Source organism: Daucus carota, chromosome 1, assembly GCF_001625215.2.
Source record: "Daucus carota subsp. sativus chromosome 1, DH1 v3.0, whole genome shotgun sequence".
NCBI classification, from domain to species: domain Eukaryota; kingdom Viridiplantae; phylum Streptophyta; class Magnoliopsida; order Apiales; family Apiaceae; genus Daucus; species Daucus carota.
The window spans coordinates 4,198,760-4,222,287 of NC_030381.2; the positions used below are offsets into that span (position 1 = coordinate 4,198,760).

The window sequence follows — 23,528 nt, forward strand, 5'->3', positions numbered from 1 at the left end:
GTACTCGAGGTTAAATCCGAGTTTGATTTATCAATTTTTTATTGTTTTGTTTGAAAATTATTTCAAAAGAGACTAAACGTAAATTTATATATGTTTTGGTCTTTTTTTTAAAGTATTGACATCAATTAGAAAGTATATATATTTTATCATTAAAACTTGTGAATGATTGTTGTGTCAAAAACTATTAAACAAGTAACTTTTATTTGAACATCATTATTCATTTCAAGTGTGTTATTAAAATATTAATATTATTAGATAACATTATTATTAATCAGTATATAACTATATATGAGAGAAAAAATTAACTAAAAAAAAAGATATCCGATAACTCATTCCGAGTGGTCTTCCGAATTACGAGTACTCATTTTTCGGGAACCAAACCGAGTTGGACCGAGTTCCGATTTTTACAACTTTGTTATTACTATTTAAATGTTTTAAATAATAATTATTATTTTAATATTTTTATTTAATTTTTATGATAAGTTTCTATTTTCTACAAATTCAAAAACATTTAAAAAACTCTGAATGTATACAATTTTCCTCGCATAGTAATTAAATTATATATGTATATCATAAACTTTACTATTTTGCTTTCAAAAAAAGAACTTTACTATTTATGAAAAGGGTTCTGAAAAATCCCGATTTAATCGAATAATTTTTGATTAATCTTCTACAACATGATCAACTGTTCTGATTTTTGAAATCACATTAATATTTATAAAAAAAATTTAATCAAAATATGTATAATAAATTATTACAATTATAAAATATTTTATTTTAAATATGAATAATTGTATAATTTATAATATGATATATATATATATATATATATATATATATATTCTAATAAATAAATAATATAACAATAACTTAAACTTTGAATAATATTTTAATACTAAAATATATCTAAGTTTTATCTTGATTAATTCTTTCAATTAATCTTAAATTTATGATTATCTCTAAATCAATAACTTAATTAATAAGATTTACATTTCTCATTTTTATAAGACTGCTGCAGACTCGAAATAGAAACCTTGACGGCATAAAGCAAAAAATAAGATTAAATTGACCCACACTGTGATTTCTCACACTCCGGAAAATCACACATTCTCACACTCCGGAAAATCAAGTGTAGAAAATAGTAAAAATGTGAAATACGACAAAAAGATGTAACAAAATGAGAATTTAATATTTATTTATTAAAAATTACACAAGAAATGAGTAAATTATTGTCTATTTATGAGAAATGAAAAATAAAATTTTATAAATTAGAAAATATTCAAGATTTTGTTAAAATGAACTTTTACAATATATAGTTCATAATCTCATATGTTTTTCTTGCTTCCCGTAGCTAACAAAAATTAGGAAAGACTTAATAGTAAAATTATTGGAAAGACATAACATTAGAGTTAACAATGCCAGTAGTAAAACCAGTAAAACCAGCAAGTGTTGGTCAAGCCGGGGGATGAAATTAGGGAAATAGACAAATAAGGAAAGGGAATATGGGATACAGCGGAAATAGGGGAATGGGAATATGGGATATAGCCAAGAGAGATGTGAAGTATTGTATTGTATTTGGTAGTGTTCTGGGATATATTCAAGAGAGATGTGAACAAGTATTGTATTGTACTAGGGAATTATGCCCGCGCTTCGCGTGCGGGTGAATTATTAAAATTTTCATTAAAATGAGGTTCGAAAATAAATTAAACCGAAAATAAATTAAACCGATATTAATATTAGACTTTTAATCTTTATTTAACATATTAAATTTACAGGTACTACATCATTAAAAAATTAATTAATTGGGATTTATGATATTCACCGTTATAAATTGAGACTTGCACCATTTTTACGTGGCTTGGTTTGTTTGATTTTTTTATGGAATCTCTATTTAAGAATGCTGCTTGCAATTAGGCCTGGCAATTTGACACGTAACACGCTAACACGAAACGAAACGACACGATAAAAATGGATACGGGTTTTGATTTTCGATACACGAATATACACGAACACGAAATTACACGATAGATTTCGTGTCGGATATGGGTTTTCATTTGGGATACACGAAATACACGAAAGTACACGAAATATTTGTAGATTATATTTATTATATATATGTAATGATATATTAAATATATAATTGAGTATAAAGTATATATTTATATGTATGTGTGGATATATATTGTAGATACATTAACAAATTTATAAAGAATTGTATACAAGTATAATATATATCATTCACATTTAATAAATTTATAAAGGAAAATATATATTAAATCCATTTTTTGATTAAAAAATATATTACTTTTTTTATATATAATATACACGAAAAGTACACGAAATATACACAAAACGATTCGAAACGGATACGGGTTTCAAATTAGATACACGAAATTAATAACGGGCGGGTACGGGTTTCACTTTCGAGTACACGAAACACGAAAATACACGAAACGAAAGTATACGAAACGAAACGATTGTCACCCCTACTTGCAATGCTAGATTGTCACAATAATGTTATTATATTGTACTACTTTCGTAATCGAATAAACATATTTAGCGGGACTGTGCGCAAACTTAATATTATAGAATAAGGCTACTATATAAAATAAAAACAATGGAATTAGAGAACGGCAATCACCTACAACTCAAAAAAAAAAAAATCCAAAAAAAAGGCTAACTATATTTACTGACATGTTCTAATTATTCATTCATCTAAACAATCATATTAATGTTAACATACCAATGTAAAATTTCATAGCATGTACCATTCTAACATAAGGATGTAATTGTTTTGTAGTCCGTAGATAGTGGCTAATAAAAACCATGAATAATTTTAAAGATGTTATGAACTAAATTTTAAAAAAAAAACAAAAATGTGAAATCAATGAAATATTATATATTTTCTTATAAATTTATAAGTCATATCTAATGTAAGAGTCGGTATATATCTAATCCAAATGCTAATTACACAGTTTGGGTAAGTGCTTTATTATTACGGGTCTTGGCCCTCAATATCTAAATTTTAAGAATTAATGCCTCAAATATCAAAATATCGGATATATGGCCCTGATTAACAATTAGAGACGTTTCTCGTGTAGCGTTTTGGTTTTTAACCAAAACGCTACATCGAGTAGCGTTTAGGCTTAAACTTGTTTTTAAAAATCAAAAAACGCTACTCATAGTAGCGTGTTTATCTTTTTTTATTTTCATTTTTAACAAACAAAACGCTTCTCATAATAACGTTTTAAAAACTAAAACACTCAAAACGGAACACTGTGTGGCGTTTAGACTCAGAACGTCACATTCATTAACGTTTTCTGTTTTATATCCACCAGCTCCTCTCATGGTTCCTCTTCTGGCCAACTTGAGCAATACCAAAACATTTTATTGATCCATTTTGTTTTGTTTTAGTTTATAAAAATAAATCTTAACGTTTTGTTTTGTTTCTAATTTTCAAGTATATTTAATCATTTTAAAACTTAAACATAAACTCTAAATGTTAACTATGATTAATTTACTTTATTTATTTTGTTTTAGTTTATAAAAATAAATATTAACATTTTGTTTTGTTTTTAATTTTCAAGTTTAATTTAATCATTCTAAAACTCAAACATAAACCCTAAATGTTAATTATGATTAATTTACTTTATTAAACCGGTTACTCGGCTTTAGGCCTTCGATCGTAAAACCTCGCATTAATTAGGGTTTAGGCTCGAGTGATTAGGGCCTAACGGCCCTAAACCCTCAATCCTAAATCCTAACCGTCGGCTAATTTAATTTACAGTACGAATTAATTATTCTACAACCCAGAACTAAACCATAAATTTTAACGGTTGTAAATTTATTTATTCCGCCGGCGTCTCGGCTTCAGGGCCTTCAGCCCTTCAGCCTCGCATAGGGTTTAGGCTCGAGGGGGTAGGGCCGGTACCCTCAATCCTAAACCCTAACCGTCGGCCAATTTAATATACAGTACGAATTAATCATTCTGCAACCCAAACCTAAACCCTAAATGTTAACGGTTGTAAATTAATTTATTCCGCCGGCGTCTCGGCTTCAGGGCCTTCGGCCTTTCAGCCTCGCCTTAATTAGGGTTTAGGCTCGAGGGAGTAGGGTCTACCGGCCCTACACCCTCAATCCTAAACCCTAACCGTCGGTCAATTTAATATACAGTACGAATTAATCATTCTGCAACCCAAACATAAACCCTAAATGTTAATGATTGTTAATTTATTTTATTAAACAAACCACTCACTTCTATAAAAAAAATTATATTGTTTGACACATAATAAAATATATTTTGATAATTAATTTTTTTTCTAAGAAAATCTGTTTAAAATAAAGAAAACAAATTCAAAATAATTAGTGTGTCCGAATATTCCGTTCCAAACATATACAAATAAGTGGGACGGAGTGATAATTTAAAAACCGAAATTTTCAGACTTCGCCAACAATTCTCTATAATTTTATAAACACTTGACCAGGGTCAGGTTGCTTGGTATGTAGAAATACGGACACAAAATTAGCATACTTCCGAACCAACGCTAATTACACTGCGTCTTTACTGGTTATTTGGGGCTATTTTTATAAAATCTGTTATTCAGGACATTGAACTCCAAAATTGTGTTATTTGGGCCCTTTATTATTACTTATTTGTGACTTATAAATTAGAATTAACGTAATTGTATTATTTGAACTAAGATATTATAAATTAATTTTTCACTAACAAATCTAAAACTAAAAATTTGAAAATCCTAACTTTTTTACTAATCTATTCTGATTTTTAAATTGACTTCATAAAAATGTATATGATCATTTAAAAAATATATAGTTTATAACATATTACCTAATTTATATAAGTAATAATGACATTATTGAAGGTAAAGTGATTACTTAACTTTTTACATACTTTTTACCACATTTTCTATTATTTTTTTTTGTTAAAAGAATTTGAAGTTAATATTACTAAACCAGCAAGTATAATAAATAAAAAAAACAAAATATTCCAGAATTTATATATAAACATCTATGTATCCGAAAAGTACTAAAAGTTCATGCCATAAACCACCATTATTATATTTTCATCAGATATTAAAACCCAAGTCTATCTTCTCTCAACTATTTATATATTCGAAGGGTTCATAATTCACCCAAGAGCATCTCAGACATCTCATACTTTTTATTGAAGCGGAACTTGTTCTGTTTGATGTCAATATCATTATGGATCAATGTTGCAGGTCCTGGATACCTCCTGGCTGCAAATTTGCTTCTTTACCTGGTTAAGAAGGATTGCTGGTTGAAGAAGACGGAAAGTTGCTTCCAATCCAAAGACTCGATGGTGGCGGACATAACAGTACCCACTCCACGGGCAATTATGACAATGGCCAAACTTTTCATGCAAACATTTCCTCGGGATATCTTTCCGATCAGCCACTTACAATATTTGTCAGCATCCTTAAAGAGGGAATGATGAGCACCTTGAGATTGTTCTAACTCAAGTTTGTTACATGCTATCCTAGTATTAAACCTAACCAACTGAAGCATGTGCTGTGAAATTAAAATATAGGAAATGTTACCTTGTGCCTCAAACTCTTAAGAGTTTCCCCTAGACCTTCCAGAGATGATCGATTTGCTCAAAGTTGCCTCCCCTCCTCCGTAAGCTTTTCCCCTATCAAAAGACTTGCTTCTAGATTATCCAAACAGATATTCTCCTGGAGAATTTAAAACAAATAACAGAAAAAACAGAATTAGCTCATGTTATATGTAACAATCCATAGCCATATACATAAAAGTGTGCTACTTACCCACTGCTTATAACAATCAGAGTGTCGAGTTAAGCACCAGATAAAGATGTATGTTGCTTCTCTAGCCAGCTCAGGGATGCCTGTTTATAAGATCTAATTAGTTAAACTCTTCCCAAGAGTCTTAAAGATGTTGAACTGGAGTAGATAACAGCTTACCTTCCCCTGCCGCTTTCACAGCAAATGTCAGTGTCTGCTGTGTAACTCATATCCTACTATGAAGTCAAAATTAAAAGATTTTTAAGCATCCTCAGCATCTCGATGACTCAAAATTTATAATTACACTAAAACTAACTTTTGTAAGTTAAGAGAAATGATGTGATCACAGGCCAGATTCTAAAATCAGAATCACTTTCTTCAGCTCATACCTCTTTCTCAATGTTGTCCCCATAGTATGCAACCTCCAGAAGCTGTTATGTTCATTCTCTTCTGGTAGCTGCAAACATGATTTCTCCACTAAATAATCGTGCTATTACCCCATGCCTACCAACCCAGTATAGTAGCCTACCAACTTAGCATGGTAAAGGGATGCATCAACATTTAGCCTTTACATAGTTTGGAGGCCAGAGCCTGCCATTATTGTGAACTATTGAACTTACTTTTGTTAAATATTCAAAAATAAAACTAATAATTTTTTGTCAGCTACCGGGTGAAAAGCAGGGTACAGGATAATCCACATGAATGTTAATATAATGAAGAGCGCAATACCAGTAAGTACATCATACTTCAGGCCAAGATTCACCAGCAAGTTCACCAAAAAGCCAGCCAGGACAACACCAAAAAAGTGTGCCGAGACAGCAGACCAGAATGGCATGTCTAAGAACAGAAGCAATTATGGCTCCTGTCCAAGGGCCTGTACCAGGGAAAGGGACAATTACAAACAGCATCAGGCCGAGCCATTCAAAATATATCAAAGGGCCAGCCTTCTCCCTTTGCTCTCTTGAATAACATGTCAAGCAATTGAGATGCAGACTGGTTCCTCCCAGCGAGGAAAGTTGCAAACCTTTTCAAGTAGAGTATGATAAAGGGCAGAGGAACCATATTTCTACAGTTATAAGCAAGTTACAAATCACATAATATATTCATCAACAATTGACTTACAAAGATGATCTCTTCACCTTATACAGTAATGACATATTAATATACAAACATATCATTTAATTGGCATGTTAAATTTTGAAGAATAAAATGGATCTAAATTTGGTTCAATTCCATGGCTTTCAAATATATAAAAACTTAACCTATGTAAATTTCAAATCCAGATTAATAATTAATGAGTTTAGGGAAGATCAAGGAGAGAGTTTTCAAGAATATGGTGAATCTCTGCCTTATACTCCGATGCCATCATCTGAAATTCTGTCCAGCCTCTGTTGTTTGCTATGTCTGGTTTTCCACAAACAATCTACTTCGCATTATGACTTCTCTAATATCCATCAATTTACTTCCTCAAGCCTTGGTCTCATTAACTCTTATTAGCAGGTCCTGCTCATTGTTAATATAAACAAACACGAACATGTATGTGATTATAGACCGATAATATAAACATGTGTTCCAAGAGTAGTGTCAGAGCTAATCATTGAATCAAATAAATGTAACATATACTCTAAGAGAAATTATAAATTACCTGTTCCAGTTTGTTCTTGAATCAAATATATGGCACACAGCTGCTAATACAAAAATAAGAAGACTTTAAATGTAACCATAATATACGCAAGCTCCAAATGAATGTAGCTGTTAAATTTACTATGCACAGAGCATATTAAACATATTATTAAAATTGATGTGAGATATGTACATAAAAAACTATCCAACAACTATATCTTAAAATTTACTATGCACAAAGATAGCTGTTAAACATATTCTTATACGCTGCAACAAATCCAGCAACAGACGGAGCAAATCAGGGAAATATATGGCACAGAGCTGCTAATACAAAAATAAGAAGACTTTAAATGTAACCATAATATACACAAGCTCCAAATGAATGAAGCTGTTAAAAAAAAATACACAGACTAAATTCTACCAAACTCGATGAAAAATCAGGAAATCTGCCAAATATCCGGTAAATAAACTCGGATGAATACTTTGCTCCAAAGTGTGAGGTGCTGAAAGCAGGGGAATTACATATACAATTTACCAAAAATTATGACCAAGGGTGCAGATACCTCTCGAGTAAAAAGAACCAATACACGACTCAAACAAAAATACATATTTATAGCTATCATTCCAAGCACAAAACAGCAAAGTGGTGAAACAAAATTCCAGAAAAAACTGACTTCTACCATGGCAGCAAAGACACTATATATAGCTGAGTAAAAAACTGACCTGCTAGATATTAATTCTGTATGTCAACTTCAGTAAGTTCCAGGTCAGTGAGACCAGTTGTGCTCCTTTGCTTCATCAGAATGTCACCCGACCTTCTATTGCTGAACAACCTTCACATCCTTACATTGAGTATAACGATTTCTGCCACTGATAGTTTTCCTGTATTCACTGCAAAGAGGTATCTGATAAATTATAGAGGGTCTCAGATGCCTGATTAATACTTTCATTCTAAACCCTTGACAATCTGTACACTTCATGGAAACTCCGAATTTTGATCCATTGTTGTCATGAATAAAAGTGACATTAGAGTCATGAACACATATAATAACACATGCATAAAAATCAAATTACAATAGGCGGTTACAGAATCAGAAGTAATTAAATCATTCATTTCACTTTGAGCAAATCATATTTCAGGATAATAACAGCTTCTTTGTAGTACAACTATATAAATTCTGCCACCATCACCTGATACTTATCAAATACTTTTTATTGTGTTTAACAATAAAAAATTTGTATATATACATGGATTACAAATTACTATATAGCGTTGCATACAATGGAAAAATGAATAAATATAAATATAAGAAATTATAAAAAAAAGTGGAAAGATTATTTTCTTTATATCATTTGATCCATACAGCAGAGCATTTATTTTCATAACACCTGGGTGTAGATATAAACTGTCAACACCTTTTACTGAATACCGTCACAACAATGACTTTTGCAAAACAAAGAACTATAATTTGAGATTTAGTTTTAATTTTCACTATATGGTAAAATATAAGACTTGATCAATATATAAAAAGTGATTTAGTTCAAAGGTCCTGACTCACCATTCCCATGTTCTGGCCTAGAATGAAAAGTTTGCTTGGACTCCATGATTGTTTGTGTGTCTGCATTTAAAGTATTATGGAACATAAAAAACAACATCATTAATTTCAGTGGCCTAAAAACAGAGAAAATGAGAATGGATAGCAGAGCTCAGCAGAGCACCGGGTAAAAGCAATAATGGGGTAAAAAAAATATGGGTATAATGCGATTATTTTTTGGATAGGTCATGCTTTTTTCAATACAAAATCCTTGCTCCACTAACAATTATTAAGAACATATTAAGTTTTTGTGGGAATGGAAAACGTCAGTTTATACAAATCCACCCATTGACGGCCTCCAATGTGTTCCAAGAGTAGTGTAAGAGCATATTAAACATATTATTAAAATTGATGTGAGATATGTACATAAAAAACTATCCAACAACTATATCTTAAAATTTACTATGCACAAAGATAGCTGTTAAACATATTCTTATACGCTGCAATAAATCCAGCAACAGACGGAGCAAATCAGGGAAATATATGGCACAGAGCTGCTAATACAAAAATAAGAAGACTTTAAATGTAACCATAATATACGCAAGCTCCAAATGAATGTAGCTGTTAAAAAAAAAAATACACAGACTAAATTCTACCAAACTCGATGAAAAATCAGGAAATCTGCCAAATATCCGGTAAATAAACTCGGATGAATACTTTGCTCCAAAGTGTGAGGTGCTGAAAGAAACAAACAGCGCTTAACATAACATTATCAAATTTGACCAAATAACACACATATATGAGAGAGAGAGAGAGAGAGAGAGAGAGAGAGAGAGAGAGAGAGAGAGAGGGAGGACCTTCTTTTTCTGTTTGCCACCGCCAGATTTAGCTCGCTTCGTAGATGGGGAAGTGCCTTTTTTTTTCTTAGGTTCCTGCAATAGCCATTACATTAATACATATTCATCATCATATACACGCACATATACACAGAGATTAACGATGAAGAAGCTTACCATCTGATTTGTAGAGAGAGAGAGAGTGGAGAGATGAAGCGGCTAAAGAGCAGGGACGAAAATTACCACTGATAGTAATTTTGAAATTTGAAAGAACCTGAGCCTCATTACCGATTCTTTCGTGTAGATTAGAGAAATTGATATGCCAGCCTTGAATGCGATTGAAGAATTTAGGTCGAAGACACTGATTTGATTCTACACAGATTGCGCGCGAGGAAGGCAGCATCGGAGTATGTCATAAATGCAAAGGTCACGAAGGAGCATGCGAATCCGGTTATATTCCAGTTATATGTTGTCTAAACGGGTCACGCTGAGCTGATGATTAACACTGTGAATCGGGTAAAATATGGGTAAAGAGCTAAATGGGCATTGCGCTCATTAAGAAGATATAGAATATAGAATATAGAATATAGATATAGATATAGATATAGATTTGGTAGCTCTTCCTCTCTTCTGTGCTTGTGCCCTCCCGCCTGTGTACGTCTTAGTGGGTGTTTGGGATTGAACTTATGGGTTTAAAAAAGCCTGAAAAGCCCCTTCACCTCTAAAACTCTTATCCAATTTTTATATATCATTTTAATAAATATCAGTTTGTAATTTTAACATCAAGTTAATAATATTTAAACCGTGATTGGTGATTTCAAATTAAAATTTATACAGATTTAAATTATTTCATTTTAATTGGACATATTTGTTTTTAAAGTAGAGTTTATTCGAACTTAATTTATTTCATTATTTAAATAAATTGTTCGAATATTTTAGAAAAAGACTGACGATATCTCATATAAATTTTATGGATTGGAAAAAGATTATAAACAATATGAGAGGACTCCTTTCCAGAAAATTTAATAGAACAACTGTGTCAATATAATAATTAAAAAAATATACTATAAAATAATTATACACAAATAATTATACACAAATATAATATATATTATAAAATTTTATGACCTAGAGTTGTTTTTAATTTTGCTTATACTTAATTGATTATAAAATGAAGATTTTATGGTTAGGCTACTAAATTTTAACACTTAGATATAAAAGAAAAATCTATACCGGTGTGACAAAAAATAACTTGTAACAATAATCATAAAAATCATAGAATTGCTTTGGTGACGTTTCATTGGGAGGAAATTGCTCGATGCGTCGGTACTTGTTTTGCGTTCTTGTATATTGGCAAAAGAAAATGTTAATTTATATGTTTATACACAGTTAAAAAATGTTCATCTCGTATCCTTACACACTTCCAAAATAAAGAAAAATTGTTCAGTTTATATATGAATACCGCCAAAATAAAGAAAATCTATATTAATACTATAATTACCTGCATCCCATTATAAATTTACTCCAACTCATTTGCACAGTTTTCTATAAATTTAAAATCCAAAAAAACTATACATTAACAATAAAAAAAACTTATTATACATCTCAATCTTAGCCCTCAAATTATGTATATTTTTTCACTCAATAAATTAATATTTTTTTTCTTCTCTTCCACTTATTTACACTTAAACCGAAAGGTCGGCATGTATTTTAAAGTTTATATAAAATATAATTTCATAATTTATTTTTGAAGTTTTGTATATTAAAATTTTCATATTTGAATTTTGTTTAAAATTTTTGAAAATAATTGTAAACTTATATTTTATATGAATTTAATGCATACTTAACACTCGTGAAAATGTAAAATTTAGAGGACTACTGGAGCAGAGTAGGGCTGTAAATGAGTTGATACACTCGATAACCGCTCGGTGTTCGGTTCGAAAAAAGCTCGGTTCGATTCATAAACGAGTCGATCTTGAGCACAATTTTAAGGTTCGTTTTATAAATGAGCTGAACTTGAGCACAGTAGAGTTCGACTCGATAGTTCGTGAACAAGTTCGAATTATGAGTTCGTGAACATGGTTCGTGAACTTGGCTCGTGACCGTAGTTCGTGAACTAGCTCGTAAACATGGTTTATTACGAATTTATGATTCCTTAGAGCATAAATTAAAATATTGTTAGAATTTTAATTTATTTTTTTAATTAAATAACAAACAAACTCGTAAATAAATTTATGAGCATAAACTAGTTCGTTTGCCAAGTTTATTATACAAGCTCGTGAAAAAAATTAATGAGCGGTTGTGAGCAAAAATTCGTGAGACATGTTCGTGATTGTATGTTAATGAGCGGTTCGAGCAAAACCTCGTGAGACATGTTCGTGAGCCGTTCGTGAGCAGAGTTATTCCTTAATGAGTCGATCCTCAAACAATATTTTTGGCTCGATCCAAGCTCGAATCCGAGTTCGAGTTCACTAATTTTTTAACAAACGATACACGAGCACTCTAGATTTCGGCCCGGCTCGACTCATTTACACCCCTTCAGAGTACTCTCATTAAGAGAATCTTAAAATTATGAAGTTTGGCGGCAAAAGAAAATCTCTCTCTCTCTCTCAAGTCTCAAGCAGTCTCTTTCTCTCTCTAAAATTACATGCATGCCGACAACAGTAGGTGAGTTTCTTTGCTGGATATTTCAAATCCAATTCATCTCTGCGACGTCAATGACGTTTTCATATCGTCACTATTCTACCACATTAATACTGCTTCAACTACTTGTGTTATTCTTAATCTTGTACTCTTATAAAACCCTTTTTGCTTTTAATAAAATACGGCTCAATCTTGCCGAGTTTTTTATTTTTTTTCGAAAAGGGTTGTCAAGAATTCTTATTCTTGTTCATAAGGGTTTGTCAAGATTTGATCTTTTTGAGTTTTTGAGTGTTGGGTGAGTTGGGTTTTGTGGTAAAGGTGTGATCTTTAGGGTTTGTGATTGGGGGTTTGAGAAAGATGGACGGTTTGGATGGGGGAAAGAAGGGGGCTGATGAAATTGGGGGCGGTTTTGATGGTGGGGTTGGTAAAAGATTGGATTTTGATGGTGTGAGTGCGCAAAAGAGGGGGTTTAGTGAAACTGGGGGTGATGCTGATTGTGGGGTTTGTGAAAGATGGGGTTTTGATGGTGAAAGATTGGATTTTGATGGTGGAGTTTCTGAGAGATTGAAAATTGACGGCGGGGTTGGGGAAAAATTGGATTTCGTTGGTGAGAACTCGGGTGGCTTCAGTGAGAAGAAGAAGGGGGTTGATGGAATTGGGGGTGGTTTGGATGGCGGGGTTTGTGAAGGAGTGGATTTTGATTGTTCGAATTCGGGTGGGTTGAATGGGAAAAATAAGGGGGTTGATGGAATTGGGGGTTGTTTGGATGGGAGGGTTTGTGAAAATTTGGATTATGATGGTTTGAATTTGGGTGCTTTGAGTGGGAAAAGGAGGGTGGTTGATGAAATTGAGGGTGGTTTGGACGGTGGTGTGTGTGAAAAATCTGATCTTGCTGGAGGGGTCTGTGAAGAACTGGATTTTGAGACTTCAAATGCGGGTAATTTGACGGGGAGAAAGAGGGGGATTGATGAGTGTGGGGGTGAGGTTGATCAGGTTGCTGGTGAAAGTGCGGCTGGTGGTAGCCGATACACCGGAGTGGACAAGGGAAAGGGAAAAGAAATACAACCTTCGATTTCCTCCGATGAAGAACTCGAGTTGGTGCAACATTTGGAGTATTTTATGAATTCTGATCCAGCACCTGATTTGCAGCCACCTGAAATATTTCAGCAGAATGAAGTTGGAGTTCGGGAGTTAGATTATTTAAACCAACAACAAGATGCTGTATTAGGTTTCCAGAGAGAACAGGATTACAGAGAACCAGAGGTAAGAAATGAAGAGTTGGCAAGGATTGTCGAGGACGATATACAATGGCTTGAAGATAGAAAACGTGCTCGTCGTCAATTTGCACTTCGATTTGCACGTCCTTCAGGAGAGGATTGGGATGGAGAGTCTTCAGCTAGTAATCCGAATGTTCCGTCAACTGCACGGAACATGAAGCAGAGTGATCATCCATTGATTAGATGGAAACCTTTGGAAAATGATGATAATATCCCACGGCGTTTTGTCCCTTCACTGCTTGATCTCTCTTTAACTGTCCTTGCTAGTAATGCTGACATGATTTTGTCTCTCAAAGGAGTCCCTGACACATTAAAGAAAAGACTCTGCAATCTGGTGTGTGATTCCAGGAAAATGAATGCCAGGGTTCTGGATCTCTTTATAAGAGATTCTCCAGAAGAAATTCGTGTGAAAGACGCATCCTGGATTACAGGGGACCAATTTAAAAAGTCATTTGGGAGTTTCAACTTTAAAAATTTGAAGGTACATGCAACTGTTTCATTGTTTTATTATTTTGGAAGAAAGGCAATCAAGTATAAACCCCAGAGTTACATCTGCACCTTTACACTACCATTTTTTTCCATTCATTACTCATATGATACTATGCATGTTTGATTAATCAATTACTTAACAAAGTTGACAGTTTCTTCACAGCTTTCTGCAAAAACAATGTTAGACTTGTTTCCTTGGTAACATATGCTTAATTACCTGCAACTTGTATGTTGTGTTTGATAGTTTCCGTTTTGCATCTATAGCTATTGAGCAACTAAATTTATCCTATTAATCAGAGTAGATTACAGTACTTTATAATCAAGTTTTCTACTCAAATGACAGACTTTCATGTTCTGCTATGAATTTCCGAAAACATTTATCCTATTATTTGTACAGGCTTGTTTTCTTAATGGCACGTAAAAGCTACAGCAGCTCATTTCTGTCTCAGTTAGTTATTATCACTAAAAACAAGATTTGATTGGTCTTTTATTTGTAGGTTTTCCAATTTGACCTCTGCGGGCGATGCATCTCTGATGAAGTAATAGCTGCAACCCTAGCTCGGCCTTTAAGTAGCTTGCCTGGTCTGGGTATCATATCCCTGAGGGGTGCATGTCATCTATCAGACGAGGCCTTGAAAGTCCTTGTTACGTTGGCACCTGGACTATGTTCTATAAATTTGGGCGAGTGTTCCCTCCTCACCCACATTGGCATAAATTATATAGCAGATGTTCTCGGAAACTGTTTGAGGGAGCTGATGATAGATTATTGCTACAGAATAGATGCTAAAGATCTAGTTTCAGCACTCAAGAAGTTTAAATATTTGGAAGTTTTATCAGTAGCAGGGATTCCAAATTTATGTGATGGTATTTTAACTGACATTATCACTGCGAGTGGCAGAAATATTAGGGATCTTGATCTCACAGATTGCGAGTAAGTTTATTCCATTTCTTTTTCCAGGAGCTGGTAACTAATGATATTTCCTTCAGCAATGTAATATTTCTTTTCTCATTATGATGCAGGAGGTTGACTGACTCTTCTTTGAAGATCATTGGTCAAACTTGTTCGGACTTACGTGCCCTTAATATTGTTAACCTGCAAAACTTAACTGATGTAGGATTATCTTATCTTGCCAATGGTTGTCAATCAATTCGAAGCCTCAAACTTGGTCGCAATAAATTCAGGTTTATATGTTTATTACTCGTAATTTCCAGATTTTTACATAAACTTTATATCTGAATAAATTGATTTAATTTTACAGTGGTATGTTCTTTGTGATTACATGATGCTGAAAGCAAACAAAATAAAGATTTTTTTTTAATTTCGGTTATTAGGTTTGCACTTTGTGCTGATAAGATATGATATTACGTATCATATCTCTAACACCCCCTTCCCACAGTTCGCCTAAGCTGATTTTAATGGAATTATCTATTGACTATATAAAAATTTCTCACTTTTTCATCCATAATCATGTTTTCATGACAATGTGACTGAGATATATGCAAAAGGTAAACATCTAGGGGTGGTTTTTGCGGTACTCACCTCTACTAGTTCCCTGTAGATCTGATCTGAGTCATCTGACAACTTGGAGCAGCATGATGTTTAAAGTGGTTTTTATGATGTGGTACTTTTTATCTACAATCAACAAAGCATCACAACAGCCTAATTTGCAGGTTGCCATTAGTAATCAATAGGAAACACCCCTTGATAAGTTAGTAAATTTAACTTATACTGGCTGATTATGCAATTTTTAGTTATAATATAACATGACACCAGATTTTCCTTCCAACTTTAGGAACACCCAATTTAATAGGGTAGATTCTTTATTTATTTTTTTATAATTTCTTTTAAAATTTTACAGGCTGATTATGCCATATCTATGATCTAATATACTTTTTTTTATTCCTTTTATCCATCGACTTTGAAGTATATCTGCATTAGGCAATGCCATTGGACCTGCTAATTTCTGTAGTTTCTTGTCTACTTGTTTTATATTCTTTCAGTAAGAAAAAGGTGGAATATCTATATAATCGTACTATGTTACTTCTATTTATATCTGCAATCTGATGGTAGTTTAATGCATGGTAGTGATGAAGCTATTGCTAAATTCATTGAGATAGCAGGAAGGTTGCTAGAGGAACTCTCACTGAATCATGTTAGCCAGGTATGTTTTAGTTACAGATTACTATATACAGTTGTGCGAAATGTTGAAAGATGTCTAAAATATGTATTTTGCAGCAACTGCATCCTATACAGAGGTGGCCCTGAAGTTGTAATAATACTACGATACTTGTCCGCTGCTACTTTTTATTTTACCAAAACTAGGATGTTATCAAAACATATTTCAGCTAAAGTTTTTGAATTCCTAATTCCTGTATAAAAAGTTCTTAAACTTTTTGATATATGTTTTAGTGTTATGTTTATTGCAATTTGCAAATACTAATGTTCTATGCAATTATATACTGAATTTATTCAAATATTTGGATATGTTAAAACATAAGTTGCACTAAAATAACAACAAAATACAGTGCTAAACAAATTCTGATCACTTTATACTTTATAGACACTAAAATAACAACAAAATACAGTGCTAAACAAATTCTGATCACTTTATAGACGGTACAGAGTTGTACATATTAACGGGCACTTTAGATTTGTTAAAACTGAATTTTGTAAAGTCCTTTTTATGGTCAAATAATTTTTAACAGAAATAAAATTAGGAATACCAGGTGTTGTATATACATGAAAGTCAAAGTCATCATATTTTTCAGGTGATCTTTTTGATCTTAACTAATATTTGTATAGTCAGGAATCTTATGTAGCTAGGAGAGCTTTGGTAATTACAACAAGGATATCTTCTGTAATTACTACAGAGATTCCCCTCGTTTCGTGTGTATAGAGGCAAATCCAAGGGAATTACACCTATTTTGGCATGGGGATGAGAGTCATATATCCTGCCCTAATTTTCTTTCTTCTACAGAAGTTCTCAATCAGAATCTCTCTCATTCTGTTTCTGCTGTTTTCACCATCCATTTTCTCTTTTGTGAACACTCCTGAATAACAAAATTCTGCAACATTACACCCTTCCCCTCTGCCATCTTCCCTTCACCCTGCACAACCTGGCAGCAACATCAGGACACGGAAGGTTCAATACCACTCTTGGACAGCTTTTTTAGGTTGCTGCATGTGCTCACTGTGTCATCAATCATATTGATGTTACAAATTTTGGTACCATGCTAAGTAAGGCCAAGTGAGTTCAAATTGTTGTCTTTGTTCAATTTGGTAATGTAAATGAAAATTCACGTTAACCCCCCACTTTCCAGAGATAGACTGACAGGTGTTGGTAATGCCGTGGCAGAGACCTTTTGTATCTGGAACTTAGTATGTGTTTATTTATGTCATCATGTAGCAGTGAATTGATTACAATATATTAAAATATTATTGTATAAGATAAATGGATGATTAGGAATAGTCTAGACAAGATTAGTAGGAATGATGAAAAGGATTTATTTCTGTTTTTACTCTTTTCCTTGTTATAGGACTTCACGTTGGTATATATTAATGAGGGTTTGACTCTTTGATTGATATATTGAACTGAGAAGTAAAGAAGAGGTGAATAAGATGTGTCAAATTGAAGATGCCGTAAACAACGAGAGTGATATAATCGTGCCGGAACATATTGACTTTAAAGGCGAAGACAACATATGATTTTCTGGACAGGAGCATTGTGCGGGACAGAATTAAAGTATTTATTTTTCTATATATTATGTAATTATTTTAAACTATGTTGTTTATGGGAAAAAGGTTATGATGCTTTATTATAAATTATTTAATTAAACTAGATAAATCGATTATTAGGGATATTCTAGAGTATATTATTAGAATTAAGTAAAAAAATATTAGTTTCTTTTGTTACTAACACGAAATATCCAAGATTAGTATAAGGTTTTACTCCATATAAAAGGAGATGTAATTTTGACTGAATAATTAAATTGAGATCTTTCTCTTTTTTGTTATAGGGTTTTGATTCATAAAATTGGGTCTCCTTCGCTATTAAGAATCCTATTGAAAAATCCTAGATATAGTTGCTCGTTCAAGTTATCATCAATTTCAGCAAACAAAAGAAATTACACATATTCTAGCAATATATGCATATATTGTAGTTAAATAAATTTATTTACAATTGAAGATGTTTGAATGAGATAGACCCTTGTGTTAACAACATTTTCACAATATATGACAATGTTTTGGTTAGCAAAAAGAATTTTATTAATCTGAATAACATGCACTTGAGAATACATTTTTAATATAATTTTTGAGAAGTTTCAAATATAAATTAATTGGAAAATTTGGACAAATTATTATTCAATGATAAAGAAACTATAAACAGATGACTATACGTGATTATATTATAAACATCATTATTAATAAATATATTGAACCAATATTCTGTGCAAAATTGATTTGGGTATCTGAAGTCATATCTGTCAGTTAGGGGCCTTCCTTTGATAACAAATTTAGGATAGTTTTGCTCTGCTTCCCTTCCCTGCAGAATGAACTATTAATACCTTCATCAATATTGGTGGGATGTGGATTCCATCATTGTGGTTTAACTGTTTGGCCTAGGTCAAGGGACGGATGTAGAAATTTGTGGTTGTGGGGGCAAAAGATATTTAAAGATGTAACTGATGGGATTGTAAATAGATATTTTGCAAAATCTAGGTAAAATATACATCTCCACGGGGCTACCAAAGTTTTTGTTTATCTTTGTGAAGCAAAGGACCTCTTTTTATGGAATAAAAATTACAACTGCGGAGAATGTAAACCAGAGGGAATTGAACACTGCCTCTAGCAAGAAAAAGGAGAGATTTGACCATGGGGCAGCAGCTGATTAATTGTTAAGTTATAGAGAAATGTGTACATATTCAGTGGGGGCAAGTACCCCCAATGCCCCCAAATATTGATGGTATTCTTGATGATAGAATGGCTTCACTAGCATTAAATTGTCAAAATCATTGCAAGACGAATGATTTGTGTATAATTTGCTGAGTATATTGATTAATGATCGGAAGAGTCCATATATCCCTCACAAAATACCTCAAACTGAACGGCTTGTAAATGATTCGAATGCCTTGATATGCGAGCTAAGTAGGATGGTAAGTGGTGATCAGATAGAAAGAAATAAATTTTTAAATATGATCCTTTTTTAACCTATGTTACCCGGACTTGGCTGAAAGTGTCCAAACCGGATACGTGTCCGAGTGTCGGACTCGGCAATATTTTGAAAATTTTACATGTTTTTGGCCTAAAAAAAGTGTCGGAGTGTCCATGAAAATTTTACATGTTTTTGGCCTTAAAAAAAGTGTCGGAGTGTCCATACCCATGTCCGAGTGTCAAGTGTCTGACACGGGTACTCGAGGCAAAATGAAGAGTCCGGGTAACGTAGTTTTTAAGTAGATGCTTCCATGCATAAAAAGATATATCATGATAAATGTCTTGATGTTTATAAAATTTTATAAAATTAATTAAGCTATCATGGATTGATTGGCTCCACAACCATCTAAGTAGTAGACTTTTGCTGAATCTAATTTTAGAAGAAAATCTGTAATTTTGATTCGGAGAACCATACAACACAAGTGATCTTAGAACTAGAAAAATTGCCACAAAGATGTTCAAAATATGGGTATATATGGGTTTGGTACAGTGTCGCTACACGCGTTGAAGCACATAGGCCTCCTGGCGCAAAGCGCGGGTTCATAGAAGAAAAGTTGATATAAATATATATTTGGTGTATGATTTAAAAAATAACAAATCTATAGATAATAAGAAATTTATAAGTAAATTAATTGTCATTTATAATAAAACAACTAAATTCAACACATAAAATTAAGTATTCTAATTTGAGGTGAAAGTAACAAAACAATACAGAATACATAGCTACTTTACTATTCATCATCTTCACACAACACACTCAAATTTGGATATATAATCACACATGTACGATGATAATCAAAATATGATAGTAAGTGTGCTATAGAGCCAAGGTAATTATTCGTATGAAAGGTGTGCATTAGTAATATATATAAGAGTATATTAGTGCCCGTGTTTGTATAGAGTATACCCTATATTTGTGCCTATATATCTATCAATGTGTGCTATGTGTGTATCAGTGCATGATATATATGTATATAACTATATATATTAAGAAGAGATTGACTAGTGTAGACAGAGGCGAAGACATAGTGTATGCTATATACTGTATGCTTTGTGTTGTGTCGCAAGTGAGTGCTTTTGCACACTTTTGATAAATGTGGTTTTGAATATGGGCGTTTATAGAAATGATGAGAATCATATTGGAATATATCAAAGTTTTGGAGGAAACTCTAAGTGCCTAGAAATGTAGAGATCCAATTGGTAAATAAAACAAATAACACGTAATATATTTCTTGTTGACTTGTTTAATTTATCACAATTCTTGTCAATTCTAGTTGCACTATTTATAGAACTAATAGTTGGTTGCTTAAAAAATCATTGTAGTTTTCAAATTTTAAAAATGATTAGTTTTGGATTTAACATTCTTTCAGATTTTATGAAAAACTTAGCCCTTAAATTATCCTTTCATAACTTTTAGATTCTTTCAAGTATTTTGTAGTATATATATTATAAATTTAAGATTATGTATTATAGTGATAGATAATAGATTGAATTAGTAATAGAAGTCTAGCAAATACTTGCATTTAAATAGTTAGTGAAATTTTGAAAATATTATCTGGTCTCTATTTCGCTGCAAAATAGTTCTTCACTGCATCTCTCAACTTCTCTCCTGAAGTAAAGATTGGTCCAGGTTCAAGCTCAATGTGTATGGATTGAAAAATGATAACAAGGCTCATGTTTCCTTCTTGTTTTCCCCCACTTTTAACTCCTTTTTACAGCCACTTAAGATAATTCTACACTTGATTCATCATATGAATCAATATCATCCTTCTCATCTATGATTTTATCGACCTTATCATTTCCTAGCTCATTATTATAATTAGTGTTAAGGAATGATTTGTCTAACACTATTATCCAAAGACTTTGCTGTACAAAGTCCTTCCATTCAGGTCTTTCAAGTACAACCATATAATTATTATGCATTACATGTTTCTCTTCACTATTATTCAAAGACTTTGCTGTCATTTCAGTCAGATTATCCTCGTTCGGATCCTTCCATCATCTTTATTTTCCTCTCTTTAATTTCCTCTAGGTCATCATTAACATTTACTTCAACATCGCCATTACTTTATTATCACTATCACTATATTCATTGAATCTAATTCATCACCAAAATCTGTAATATTCATCTCTACATTTTTTCTCTTCTCGTTAGCATAATGATCAAGATATATCAATATAGCCTACTGTCATTGAAGTAGGGTTATTCTGATTTTTTGGTGTCCAGACCGAGATTAAAAATTTGATTTAGATTCTTACCGAGTTCGGTCGGTGTTTGGAAACATAATTTTGAATATTTGGATATCAATTATAATTTTTGTTCAGTATACAAATATGTGATGTTCACCCCTGAAAATAGGTTGCCCATCATGATGAGCATCAGAAAGAAAATTCTTCAGTTTCTTGTTGCAATGAACCATAAATAGGTACAAAAGCAAGGTTTTGGTTTACTCACACAAGTGCTTTAGGACTCACACAAGTGCTTTAGGACACTTTATAAGTTAGTTGTGAAGTCCATATATCTTGAATCCACAACGGGACTAAAGCTCCTTGACTTCTGTTTTCCATATTAATCGGAATTCAGAAGTACCTTAATAGGTTCATAATGACCCTCTTTATAGAATAAAAGCTTTAAAGTAAAGAAATAATATCGTGTGGACTACACATCCTTAATAAGGAAGAAAATATGGTCTGCAAAGTATATGTTATGTTGGATCCATTTATTTTAATTAACTACTGATGTGAACATATCTGGAATTGTTGTCTCTTACATTTTAACTCATCCTGTTACCTTATCGGTCTTGCTACCTGATTATTCATAAAATCTGCTAGATCTCATGCATTAGCCATTCATGACAGGTTGGCCCCTTAACTGCGCTCTCACTTGCCAAATTCTCGCAAAAGCTGTTGAGTTTGGATCTCTCATGGTGTCGTAAAGTAACAGATGAGGAGCTGGGATTGATTGTGGACAGCTGCTGGTCACTGAAGCTGCTCAAACTATTTGGTTGTACACAGGTATTCTTATTTAATACAAATAATATATTGGATTCCCTTCTTTGATCATGCTGTCCGCATGTTATACAGGTTCTAAATGGAGTTGAAAAGTTTAATACTTGATAAATGTTTGTTTTAGAGAATTTTTTTCTGGCCTAGCACCATATGTGTTTTAGAGATTTTTTTCTGGCCTAGCACCATATGATGGATATTGAAATTAATTTGATGGAGAACTTAATGTTCTGTCCAATTTCCTACATTTTAAGAATATTTTTTAGTATTTTACATATGAGTTGGAGAGAGATAGAAAGAACTCTAAATCGTTAAAGTCGTGTAATTTCCAGCCCCTGCGTTTCTCTTCAAAATTGGAAATTCAGAGCTGAAGAAAGTTGCTCTATATTAAAGTTCCAAGTTTCCGGAACTAATATCTATGCCAACACAAATCTGCATTTATCCATTGTGCTGTCTTCACATTTTTGTTTCTTTTTAAGATATCAATGGTCATTATTTACACTTGCATCATCACATTAGATTAAATACATCTTAAATTTAAAATTCTTGTTTTTAACAGATCACAAATGTATTTCTGCATGGCCACTCAAATTCACTGGTGCAAATTATTGGGCTGGACATGACTTCTTTAATGGAACGTGCGGGCACACTTAAACCCGAAGCAATTCATCTGCGATTCTCACCTCTGCCAGTTCCTTGTGGATCTGAAAACTTGGACCAGCAAGATGTTTAAAGTGGTTTTTATAGTGTGGAACTTGTCATCCGTAATCACCAAAGCATGCACAGCAGCCTATTCGCAGGTTGCCGTTAGTAAATCAATAGCACACAACATTGCTTTAGTCTTAATTCGAGCATCTTCTTATCTTACCAAACTTAGTAAACACCCATTGATAGGTTAGAAAATTTTACTTTTTACAGGCCAATAATGCCTTTTTTAGTTATATGACATGGTACCAGATTTTCCTTCCAACTTTAGGAACACCCCTCTTAGCAGGGAAGATTTTTATAATTTTTATTATTTTATGGCTTATAATGCCATATCTAGTTATAACTATGATCTGATACATGGATTTTTGTTCCTTTCTGTCTATCGACTTTGAAGTATATCTGCATCAGGCAAGCCCTTG

The 23,528-nt window shown here is 32.6% G+C and overlaps 1 protein-coding gene and 1 long non-coding RNA gene across 10 annotated transcripts; one reads left to right on the forward strand and one right to left on the reverse strand.

Annotated features, from left to right (window-relative positions):
- Positions 1–4,987: 4,987 nt before the first annotated feature.
- On the reverse strand, positions 4,988–10,442 carry LOC108214885 (uncharacterized). Of its 8 annotated transcripts, XR_010290619.1 has the most exons (12): positions 9,952–10,440; positions 9,796–9,870; positions 9,595–9,676; positions 8,963–9,022; positions 8,127–8,294; positions 7,426–7,465; positions 6,510–7,283; positions 6,170–6,371; positions 5,961–6,016; positions 5,805–5,884; positions 5,577–5,711; positions 4,988–5,454 (listed from the first exon to the last, which is right to left on the reverse strand). It is a non-coding gene; the product is annotated as an uncharacterized LOC108214885 (long non-coding RNA). The 8 variants fall into 8 exon arrangements; XR_010290625.1 differs by having other exon boundaries at positions 6,170–6,237; positions 8,963–9,676; positions 9,952–10,442; XR_010290622.1 differs by having other exon boundaries at positions 6,170–6,312; positions 8,963–9,676; positions 9,952–10,442.
- A 1,903-nt stretch (positions 10,443–12,345) lies between these two features.
- On the forward strand, positions 12,346–23,513 carry LOC108212416 (F-box/LRR-repeat protein 4). 2 transcript variants are annotated; one of them, XR_010290631.1, is made up of 6 exons: positions 12,346–14,175; positions 14,681–15,114; positions 15,204–15,365; positions 16,270–16,345; positions 16,420–17,431; positions 22,255–22,384. XR_010290631.1 is itself a non-coding variant. In XM_017384143.2 (6 exons), the coding sequence occupies exons 1-6, from the start codon at positions 12,775–12,777 to the stop codon at positions 23,132–23,134; spliced, it is 2,403 nt and encodes an 800-aa protein (XP_017239632.1). In that variant the 5' UTR covers positions 12,346–12,774; the 3' UTR covers positions 23,135–23,513. The 2 variants fall into 2 exon arrangements, 1 of the variants encoding a protein (XP_017239632.1); XM_017384143.2 differs by lacking the exon at positions 16,420–17,431 and adding an exon at positions 22,961–23,513 and having other exon boundaries at positions 22,255–22,410.
- Positions 23,514–23,528: the final 15 nt, after the last annotated feature.

Bases quoted from the DNA above. Each gene is read 5' to 3' on its own strand.
- LOC108212416 (XM_017384143.2), top strand. From the start codon at position 12,775: ATGGACGGTTTGGATGGGGGAAAGAAGGGGGCTGATGAAATTGGGGGC. The intron at 14,176-14,680 runs GTACATGCAACT...TTTTATTTGTAG, and splicing joins TCAACTTTAAAAATTTGAAG to GTTTTCCAATTTGACCTCTG. The intron at 16,346-22,254 runs GTATGTTTTAGT...CATTCATGACAG, and splicing joins CACTGAATCATGTTAGCCAG to GTTGGCCCCTTAACTGCGCT.